This window comes from Episyrphus balteatus, chromosome 1 (assembly GCF_945859705.1).
Source record: "Episyrphus balteatus chromosome 1, idEpiBalt1.1, whole genome shotgun sequence".
NCBI classification, from domain to species: domain Eukaryota; kingdom Metazoa; phylum Arthropoda; class Insecta; order Diptera; family Syrphidae; genus Episyrphus; species Episyrphus balteatus.
In genome coordinates, this window is record NC_079134.1 from 113,129,517 (window position 1) to 113,141,058 (window position 11,542).

An 11,542-nucleotide genomic window follows, 5' to 3' on the forward strand; every position below is an offset into this window, starting at 1 on the left:
AAAAAGTACAAAAGTAAAAATTTTCAAACTGATTTTGTAATGATTTCCCGAAATGGAAAAGCTACCAAATTGATGCAGAAAGCATATTTTTTGGCCTCAAAAACAATTTGTACCTACACTCTTTTTTACAAACGAATTGCGCTAGGGAAAAAATATTTTCACTATTTTACTTTTGCAAAAAGTGGTCAATGTAGTTAGGGCTTTAGTTGTTATTTGCATTTGCAAATTTGAAAAAAAAAATCATTAATTTTACATATTTACTTAGGAAAACACGAACTCAATTCACAAATTAAAACTCAGTCACAAGTCACGCCTTTCTTTTATTCTTTTTTGTTTTTTCTTTTGACTTTTTTCTTACACAGAGCAGCGTTGAAATTTCTCCATACAAAAAATAGGTTCGTCTCACCAAGAGAGATCTTAGAAAAAACTTTGCTAATTTTATGTATATAACAATCTAATCAGGATCCATTTTAGATTTTTATCTGAAAAGTGCATTGCGTATTTATATTAACATTTCAATTCAACCATGTCAAACAAATTTTTGAATATTTTTTTCTATGAGAACTTTTTTCAAACCCCATTTTCTCCGCTTTTTTTGTTGTTAATATTTTTAGATATTTCTGTATAAAATACCTATAACACAACAAATAAAGTACCTTGGGACTACTGTTTTTATCGAGAGAAAGTAAAATCTTATCTGGATTTTTCAAAAATCTATACAGATAAAGTTTTTGTTGTATTGAACACGTAAATTGTTTTGATTTTAAATATCCCGATGTCGTTTTTTTGCACAAAATCTATATATAAACAAAAAACACACCTATTTATTGTGTAATGTAAAAATTGTATGATGTTATCCGACCCTTAGCTTAAACTTCGTGTGTCTATACCCTTACATCAGAATTTTCCAAACGCACCCTTTGAAAAATTTTACAGCTATTTTATTCGAGGTGAATTCAAATTTGTTATGTCAAAAAAAAAACCAAATCCAAAACAAATGTTTAGTTTGTAGATTTATATTTGGTAATGCAGGCTATTTTGGTCAATTGATTTTAAATGCAAATAAAAGATGAAATAAAGTTATTATTTTATTTGCATTTAAAATCAATTGACCAAAATAGCCTGCACAAATAGCCACATAAAAATCACATATAAAGCCGCATTTTGCAATTGAATCGATTGTATTGTCATCCCTCCATACTCTATTAGCGACAAACCAAGTGTAAGTATGTACGAAGATTAAGAAGTCTTGACATGATTAAAATAAAATATTTTGTAGGACGCTGGAATCAAGCATTGGTGTATCTTCTAACAGTGGCTTCAAAGTCAGTATCAATTGCTCGTAAGAATGCAGCATTTAAGATTCTCGATTCAATGCGCAAACACTCCCTGAAATTGGTTGAACGAGCGATGATGTGCAGTGAGGAATTGATTCGGGTGGCCATCCTCTGGCATGAACAATGGGCTGAGGGACTGGAAGAGGCTTCCCGTTTGTACTTTGGTGAAAGAAATGTAAAAGGAATGTTTGAGATATTGGAACCATTGCACAATATGCTTAATTGTGGGCCACAAACATTGAAAAAGACTACATTCAGTCAGGCCTATGGACGTGAATTAACCGAAGACTACGAATGAAGCCAGATACATAAGACTTCTTCAAATTGGATGGATTTGGCCCATGCATGTTACATATACTATCATGTATTTCGAAAAATATCAAGGCAACTGCCTCAGTTGACTTCATTGGAACTGCCTTATGTTAGTCCAAAATTGTTGGCCTGCAAGGACTTGGAATTTGCTGTGCCAGGAAGTTATTATCCAGGTAAGTGAGATTTGGAATCTCTTTTAACTTTTTTTAGTGAAATATTAATTTTTGTTTCTCTGATAGGTCAAGAACTGATTCGCATTATTCACATTAAGAGGAACCTCCAAGTGATAACGTCGAAGCAACGAAGATTTGCGGCAGGATGAACGTGTAATGCAGTTGTTTAGTCTAGTCAATACGTTACTGTTGGACGATCCTGATACGTTCCGACGTAATTTGACTATTCAACGTTATACCGTCATTGTTGTTGCTCAAGAGTCCATCGTTGGAGGTTGGGTTTGAGCGGCGTACTAACTACACTCGATCCCTTGCTGTTATGTCGATGGTGGCTGAAATAACGAATTCCAAAGGTCGCGTTATTGTTGGTCGTGTGAAACGTAAACTAACAGGAATAGATTTCCAAAAGAAAAATGCAGTAACTATTCAACAAGTTGACTTGCTTATTCAACAGGCGACATACAACGAGAATCTTTGTCAGTGTTATATTGGCTGGTGTCCACTTTGGTAAACAAAAAAAAAAAAAAGATAACATTACAAACTATTGGGATAACTGCAGTTTTTTTTTTCTTTTTGCTTTTGAACCTTTAATGGTTTTATTATTTCATTTTTTTTTTTTTAAGATTTATATATATTTTTCTTTTTAATTTTTACTTTAACTTTTATACCGATTTCTTGTGTTTGATTGGAAGAACACTTAACGCGCTCTAATCTATAAGTAAGAAAAAATTTGTTTATTGTAATTGCTTTTTTCATTCTTATTATAGCTTTGTATCTATATTAAATAAAAATAAACAAATAAAATACTTAAAAAAATTAAATTTTGTTTATATTTGAAGACATAAGTTCCAATGAATTGAGGAAAAAGTAATCCTTCTATATTATTTGTTTATATAAGATAAACGGGAAGATGTACGTATGGAATTGGTTCTGAAAGTCAAGACCATTGGCGACATGAATTAGAAGGAGATAGCTCTGGGCCCCTATTGCGTAAAGCGATTATCGTATTGAATTTACGAGTGCCTTCAGCTATGGTTCTGACTTTCGTTTTGAGTTTGCTCGACCGAAAAAATTTCTTTTCTCATTTATTATTTGTTGTATTTGGACATTTACTAATGGGTGAAGCGGCTTGAAAAAAAAAAATTGAATTTTTAAATTCTATTTGATAGCACTTTCGTTTTCGTTGCTCACACTTGCTCTATGTCGTGATTTTGGTTTCTCTGGGTTTCGTTTTGTAATACACAATAAGGGCCGAACTGCAGGTAAAAGTACTTTAGCCTATTAACGCCAATGAATAGGGTAGCATTTTTTATTATTACTCCAAGTATGCTATTATTATTCATCTCTTTCAGGGTTTTCTCCAAACTCAATTGAATAACAACAATTCGTTGCATATTCAAAGATGAAAATCATTTACTAATTGCGAGTGTCGTTTATAGACGACTTTTGTCGATAGTTATTTTGGTACTGTGAATCTCTGCCGATAAACGACTTTTGTCAATAGTCGATCAGCTAGAAACGTATTTTGGCATTGTGAATCTATTTTTGTTTAATGTAAAAATTGTATGATGTTATCCGACCCTTAGCTTTAACTTCGTGTGTCTATACCCTTACATCAGAATTTTCCAAACGCATCCTTTGAAAAATTTTACAGTTATTTTGTCTGAGGTGAATTCAAATTTTTTTTGTCAAAAACTATTTTGATTGGAAATAGAGATTATTTTGAAAAAAAAAACTAATTCGAGTGCTAAACTGTTTTTCTTAAAACAAAAAGTTAAAGTTGTGTGGAAAAAATTGAATCGATCAAGTCAAGAAAACACCATGGAAAACAAACAAATCACGAAATGTGTTATGGGTTGTGAAAATTTCAACCATACATTTCGTGTTCCTAACGAAAGGTAAGTACACAGGACTTGTCCTCATATTTTGTTTAAAGTTATCTTTTTCATATTCATTTCTGGGCAACACATTTAAGTTGTCGTTTGTTCCTAGAAAATGTAAATTTAAACGTGATTGGGCACAACACTGTAACCAGGCCCAAGGGAAAATAGTACCTATTCTTTTTCTACCCAGCGGGGGTGGAACAAAAACTCATTTTCTTACGTTTTATAAGAAAATGAGTATATTGATATCTAGATTCGAAATTTTAATAACTATTGTTATCTGAAATTGGTTGTTTCGTATGCTTCGTATGTTTCGTATGTTTCATACTGAGTTTCATATTGAGTTTCAGCATATTACAGTAAAATGTTCTATACTGAAAATTGGAACTGCTCAATTGACTCAGTTCGTTTTTTAGATACTTAAGAAAAAATCTATTAATACGTATAAAACTGGTCTAACTGTCATTCTGACGATATTTTGATGTCTAAAATAAAAAATTAATAAATCTGGCGGATTTCTCTTAAAAAGAATAAAATCCATTGCTTTTATTCAAGTACTAACTGCCAGACTACCGAGGTCCTAACAGATATCGAGTCCCAACTAATACTCGGTACCAATTTGACAGTACTAGGGCTTAGAACTTTTGTGAAGAAATCACTTGGTACCGATTTGAGTACTAACGATTGGTATAATAACCAGGTACTAGCCGATTTTGAGGAGCTAGCTTGGACCAGGTCCTAACTAGTACTTGGGTGAAAAAATGAGTTGATACTGATTTGAGTATTAACTTTAGGACTCGGACCGGTATTAGCGTTATGACTCTGTGAAGAAATTGGCCGTAAAACTTTTTTCTAGCTCAAGTACTTTGGCAGTGAGAGGCAGGTCAAATATCAAAAGTCCAAAGTATGGTTATCGAATACAAAATAAGTATACAACTATTTTTTGGAAATTTTTCACTACCCAGCGGGGGTAAAAACGAAAACTCATTTTCTTACGTTTTCTAAGAAAATGAGTATATAGATAACTAGATGTTGATTTCAACTTAAGATTTCTTGAAGAAGAAAAAAGATATTAACAAGATTTAAACGGATTTAGAAAGACAAAGCTTAGTTCTTTTAGAAACCGCTTTAAATTTAATTTTAAAAAAATTACAAAATGCTAATAAATATCCTCGAAAACTGGTTAAAACCGGGATTTTCGATTTTTAACGGTAATATCTCAAAAACGTGGTGTGATAGAACTTTATAAATTAAATTTAATCAAAATCAATAGGAAATTGCAGATATTATTATTTCACAAAAAATTAAAAGTCACCGACGTTGTCTTTTGCAATTTTTGATGTTTTTTTTTTTTTGCAAAGTACACTCGGAGAAATAATGACTATTTTAATAGTTAAAAACGGGATAACATTTCATTATCGACTGTTTTCATCAACTAAAAATTGAAAATTTGAAAAATTTGAAAATTTGCGAAGTCAAACAATGTAAATAGTTTCAAATTCTTTTTTTTTTTTACATTTCAAAATTGAAAGTTTATTAATATACTTTAAATCCATTTTCTTTACTATAGCCGAGAAATATGGCAACAGATTCTTGGGGTTCCTATTCTTCTGAAATCGAATAGAGTTTGCGATAAGCATTTTTCGGAAGTTATGTTCATAACTTCTGAAAAAAAGCGTTTAACAAAAACTGCAATCCCCGACACCCTTATCACTGGGGTAATGGAACCAATTTCGGCACCACTGGCCATTTTGACAAATGAAAATGTCAATATGGAGGGAGAGGAATTAGTTTCAATTCCAGTGATGGGGGAGGAAGGGGAAAACGAAGAAGAAGTAGAAGTAGGAATAGCCCAAGAAGAAGAGGGAGCTGTCGCCATATTTAAGGAAGTACGTCACAAAGACGTACGTGTGGTAACGGTAAGTGATATGTTTACAGAAACACCTGCATATTTAAGAAACAATACGCCTAAAAGGATTTCTCTGAGAGAAAACTTAGAAGGTACTCAGAGAAATCTTATTAGAGCTCATAACGAGGTGTCTGATTTGCAAAGAATTTTAAAAGAAAAGGAGGCAGAAATATCAGAACTTAAACTTCAAGTTAGTAATTACAAGGTTAAGTTAGATGAAGCTAGGGAAAGTTTTGAGAAAGATTTAGAAAAGAGTCTGTCCGATGGTCTTTATATCATAGTTTCGAACAGTAGGAAAAATTTTAACAAACCGCCAAATGGCTTTAGGTATTCGGATGATTTTAAATCCCTCGCGCTTTCTATAAACTTCACGTCGCCCGTTACATATAGATTAATGAGAGAAACACTTAGGTTGCCATCAGAGAAGACTCTCCAAACTTTTATTTCTGCTTGGCCACGTGAGCCTGGCAACATTGACTTCAACATTAAGAGTTTAGAATTAAAGATGATTCAGTGTCCAGAAATATATAAACAATGCTCGATAGCAATGGACGAAATGTCCTTAAAAACCCACTTAGATTATTGTAGGAAAACAGATAAGGTAATAGGTTTTCAGGATTTCGGTTCTGACGAGTTCAGAACTAGTTCGCCTGCACGGAACGTGTTAGTTATAATGGCTCAGGGCGTTGCAAAACGATGGAAACATCCACTTGCATATTTTTTTGTTCAGTCTAGTTGTCCGTCCGTTATGCTAAAGAAATTATTAATCAAAGCTATACATTCTCTTCAAAAAAGTGGCTTTGTTCCAGTTCATTTTGTTTCTGACCAAGGGGCCAACTTTCGGGGCCTTCATAGTGATCTAGGCATATGTAGGCAAAAACCTTATTTCGAGGTTGAGCATGAGGTAACCAAAGCTGTAGAAAAAATTTTTTGTTTTTATGATGCTCCACATCTAATTAAAAGTACTAGGAACTGTCTCAAAGGGTACGAGGTTTCGTTTATACACTTTAGGGAATATTTTACTGCAAAGTGGAAAGACATTGAGGATTTCCACAATATAGATAAAAAATTAAGCTTACGCTGCGCCCCCAAAATCACCAAAGAACATATAGCTCCGAATAATTTTCAACGCATGAAAGTGCGTTATGCCGCCCAAGTATTTAGTAATACTTTGGGATCCGGCCTTTTAACTTTATATAGCTCAGGGAAAGGTTCTAACACAATGAGAGGTACTGCAGATCTTCTTTTATTTTTTAATAATTTATTTGATATTTTTAATTCTTCAACTCGTACGTCTGGGAACAGTTATAGGGAAAAATTTTGCTGCAACGAAGAGCAATTAAAATTTCTTCAGGAAGCTAAAAGAGTGTTGAAGTCAATAATTGTCCGAGATGTTGATGGTAAGCGGGTCACGAATACATTTTCTTTCATCAAAGGTTGGTTACTTAACGTAGCTTCTCTTATAGGCATGTGGGACCATTTGAAGACATCTGGTTTTCAGTATATATTAACTAGACATTTGAATCAGGATTCGTTAGAGCATTTTTTCGGTCAGGTTCGTAGTTCTGGGGGTAATAATACTAGGCCTACACCATATTTATTCATGGGGATATTTCAAAAGCTGTGGGGTCTTAATTATTTAACCTTCATAAGGTCCTCAAACTTACTAACGTAAGAGGGCTTCGGGTCAAATTTGACCCATTACTGCTATTTCAGAGTGAATGATAAATATTTAACTAGTAATTACTGCTTTGGTTTGTCATTTAATATTTTAGATGTTTTTAATGAAAATCAAACTTTTTTTAATATATATACGGGATTTTATTGCATCTACAAACAAGTTTCTTGTACATTTTTATCCTATTTATACTGTTATAAATCTATATACATATTGTATGATGGAAGAAAAAATTATTATTAGTTATTACAATTTGAACACAAAGTGATGGTTTTAGAATGCTGCTTACATATAAATTTATTACAAATGTCGCAAACTAAACTGTTTTTTGACATAATTGACATCGGCTCCTTTTGGTTGTTTTCCTTCCTGTACTGCTTTAGGGCTGAGTTGAAGAAGAAGATTGTGCATTGTTTTCAGATGCACTTCGTATTTTCTTGGCCATTTCAAGTGAAAAAGGTGCCCGAGGTAGTGTTTGCCGTTTTTGTATGTAGGGAATTACAAGCTGCATTCCTAGATTTTCCAAAAAATAGCGGCGCTTAGCAAGACAGTTCTCTTTCCAGGCATGGTTAGCAGATTTGAATAGGACAAAAGCGTTATAAGCTGATATATCGACCATATTGCTGAACACCACTTGAGGCCATCGCTTAGTCTTTCTTTTGCAAGTGTAGCAACTAACTGCTTTGTCCAATGTGTCTACACCGCCTTTACATTTATTGTAGTCTAGAATTATTGCTGGCTTTTTATCTGCACGATCACTTACTTTCGAGTCATGATGAAATGTACTTAGAAGATTCACAGATTTATTTTTCTTCGGGATATAAGACACAATAGTAGTATTCCTGGTAAAAGCAAAACTTGATGACAAAACTGGTCTTCCTTTTATATTGACTGTTGCTGGTGGTAATTCGGGCTTGTTTTTGCGTATAGTTTCAACTAGTGTGATCTGTTTCTCTAGTAGTTTTTGTCCCAGTTGATAAGATGTGAAAAAGTTATCAGTCGTAAGATTATGCCCCTTTAGCCCTACAACTAAATCAAGGACTACACGCATACCTTGATTTCTTTCAGGTGTATTTCCGATTTCCTTACCAGTATAAGGTTGAATATTCCAAGCATAGCTTGTTGCAGAATCACAAAGTACCCAAAACTTGATTCCATACTTCGCGGGCTTTGATGGTATGTACTGTCGGAAAGGACATCTTCCTCTGAATGCTACCAGCTGTTCATCTATTGTTACATTTTCGGATGGGTTGTAAAGCTTCGGTAAAATCTCAACCCACTGATTCCACAATTCACGTATAGGAGCAAATTTGTCTAACAAACGCCGTTCAATTCGAGTATCTCTGTTGTCAAACCTGATAACTCTAGATATTTTCTTGAAAGTCTTCAGTGACATAGTTGCTGCAAATATTGGCCTTCCTTTTTGTGAGTCAAATAAACTTTCAGAGCTTTCATTATTGGATCGAAAAACACCAGCCAATAAAAGAATTCCAATGAAAGCAAATAGTTCAGTGTTATCAATATAAAGCCATTCTTCATCAAATACGCGTTTACCCTCAATGTTTGTGTACGATAATATAGTACGTACTAAAGGAGGGGGGAAAAATAATTCAAAGCTGGAGATTTCTTCTGCATTGATTCTTGAGGACGAATAACGTGTCAACCCTGGCATCAAGTTTATAACGTTTTCCCTCGAGACTCTTCCAGCACTATTCTCAAGGGGTTTTTTCGAAAAAGTTATTAGGCCATTTTTTGACATCATTGTTTCGGCAGGAACAGATGCATCCTCACCTTCACTAAAACTGTTATCAGATGAATTAGCTTCCTCAACATGATCTTCGAACTCAGAACACGATTCTTCATCATCCGAAAATCTCAAAGAAAAATCACTTTCACTATCACTCATTTTCAAACAGTCCAACTACTTCAAACTTGCAAATAAACCATGTGCTAGCCACAAACTGTCAATATTTTTTTATAAAAGCACCGTAAGTAAAATAATGCAGCCACACAACAAATACTGAGTAATCTGAAAATAAATAACAATACAACTGACGTTCGGTTAACGGTATGGTCAATTATGACCCGAGGTCCGCGAACGTAAAAATGTCTGTACGTAGCAAAATAAAAAATATTTTAACAAAATTATTTCCTGATTATATTAAGCTCACGACTTTAGGAAAAGTCATGAAATATTAAATCTCTAAAAAATTTAGTTTTCGAGAAAACCTGATTTTTTTGGCAAAATGGGTCAAAAATGACCCGAGGACCCTATAAAGGTTAAAGGGTGTAGAATATGGTAATTGCGAGAAGTTAGATTTTTCAAAGTTAGATAAATTTTTTAAACAAAATGCGGGGAAGCAGAACTGTATTTCATTTAACACAGAGCCTTCAGCTAACACTACAGCCAACTCTTCTGAAGACACTAGTATAGATAGCTTCTTATTTCAAAATAGTTTCGCGTATGTCTGTGGTTGGCTGTATCGAAAATGTTACGAGAGTCATAGTTGCGAGTTGGCGCTGCCAACGTTTAATAATTCCGATGCTAATATGAGTTTAATTTTTACTGGTTTTAAACAGTTTGACAATTGCAATTTGCTGGCTCCACCCACTAACTTCATTGACTATGTCAAAGATCTCGAAGATCAATTTTGTATTTTGTTCGGTCCATTAGCGCATGAAAATAATATTTATAAATTGATACTAGATAGTTTAAAACCCCAATACAATTTTGTTTGTTGTATAAACATGCAAACTAATTTTATATTTAGGTTTTATATTAGAGTTACAATACTTTTTGTTTTGAGGTTTTGGAATGAAGGGTTAGAAGATGGCTCCTTTAGAAATAAATTACTTTGCGTTAGACACCTTTAAATTAATATATTTAAATAAGCTTTTAATCATGTTTTTTTTTTAAGGACGGGTGCAATAGGCCTACAGGGGAAACCGAACACCCAAAAGAAAAAAAAACGGTTAACGCACTAAAATGCATACCTCATGTGTAAATACTATTTCAAACCCCAAGCATTTAACCCTTTATTATACCACGTGGCATTTCTGTAACAAAAATAGCTCTAATAACTTTAATTATAATCAAATCCAGTCTGCTGAACAGTTAAAATTTACAATACTGTCTTAAAAGATGCATTCGCTTTATGTATTCCTATAAATTATTTGAAAATTGAACTTGAATGATCAATATATCATTGTGCAAGCTATTAATTTTTACGACCTTGAATATGCGGTCTTAAAACATAAAGGGTTAAACGAAATGTATTACCATTGAAAATAGTATTTGAATCTAAGGTGGTGTGGAAATGCATCAAACATTTATTATAATATTAGGAATATTCATGCAACTGTGTAAACTTTGGGTAGACCCGGTAAAATTGTAAACGAACTCCCAAACCCAAGCAAAATTTTGACACATTTATCAATTTACCAGGTTTGCTCAGAATTTACACTGTTTCATGAATACCCATATTATAATGAATACCCATATTATAATAATTAAATGCAAAATGCCATCACAACCAACAGCAGGATCCTCTGCCACACTGTCTGCTGTGGATTTGGTCTCGCCCAGAAATATTTCCAGAATGGTTTTGGTTTTGAAAACGAAAACGCAAATCCGTCCCAAAAAAGAGATTTAAAAAGGATCGATTCTTCGGCAAAAAATGAGAATTGGAATTCATTTAAGGAAAAAGTCGAATTTTTGGTTGTTTTGAATTTGACATAAATTCGGTAAATTTTTTTAAACATAAATCGTAACGGTTTTTATAAGAACTGTTTCTCTTCTTTAGGGAGTTTCACCATTTCCTGCAGGGAATTTCACAAAGCTCATAACTACAAAGTTTGAAGAAAATAGCTTCAAGATTGATGCAGACTGAAGGACGGAATTTCGGGATCCACTTTTGTTCGCATTTCCGATCATCATAATATAATGTCTGATTGCAATAGTCGGCAAAACTATACCAACTCATCATTACTTTCGCTATAAAATCTCAAAAACGAATTTTCAACTAAGTTCCTTTTAATTTTTAGTCAAGAATATATATTTTTCCGTATTTTTGTTGCTTTTTTTAAGTCCAAATCAGAAGACACAAACTGGAAATTGATTAAATAAACCATTCATTACTTTGAAAAAAAAAAAAAACAATAAAGATTTTGATATTTGTATCATTCATTTATTTTTTCAATATTTTCAAGAAATAAAATTATTCTGAAAAAAAAAATAAATTGTACTTTTT

General features: G+C 33.1%; 1 protein-coding gene and 1 long non-coding RNA gene across 3 annotated transcripts; one reads left to right on the top strand and one right to left on the bottom strand.

Annotated features, from left to right (window-relative positions):
- The first annotated feature begins 1,005 nt into the window (after positions 1–1,005).
- On the top strand, positions 1,006–2,560 carry LOC129906987 (uncharacterized). Of its 2 annotated transcripts, none has more exons than XR_008770910.1 (3): positions 1,006–1,226; positions 1,280–1,822; positions 1,889–2,560. It is a non-coding gene; the product is annotated as an uncharacterized LOC129906987 (long non-coding RNA). The 2 variants fall into 2 exon arrangements; XR_008770909.1 differs by having other exon boundaries at positions 1,007–1,222; positions 1,889–2,559.
- A 5,008-nt stretch (positions 2,561–7,568) lies between these two features.
- Positions 7,569–8,737, bottom strand: LOC129906988 (piggyBac transposable element-derived protein 4-like). The gene has a single exon (XM_055982993.1). It carries the CDS (start codon positions 8,686–8,688, stop codon positions 7,672–7,674), a length of 1,017 nt encoding a protein of 338 aa, XP_055838968.1. The 5' UTR covers positions 8,689–8,737; the 3' UTR covers positions 7,569–7,671.
- Between the last annotated feature and the right edge of the window lie 2,805 nt (positions 8,738–11,542).

What these genes read in the sequence shown, in the direction of transcription:
- LOC129906988 (XM_055982993.1), bottom strand. Translation starts at nt 8,688, where the DNA reads ATGTCACTGAAGACTTTCAAGAAAATATCTAGAGTTATCAGGTTTGAC.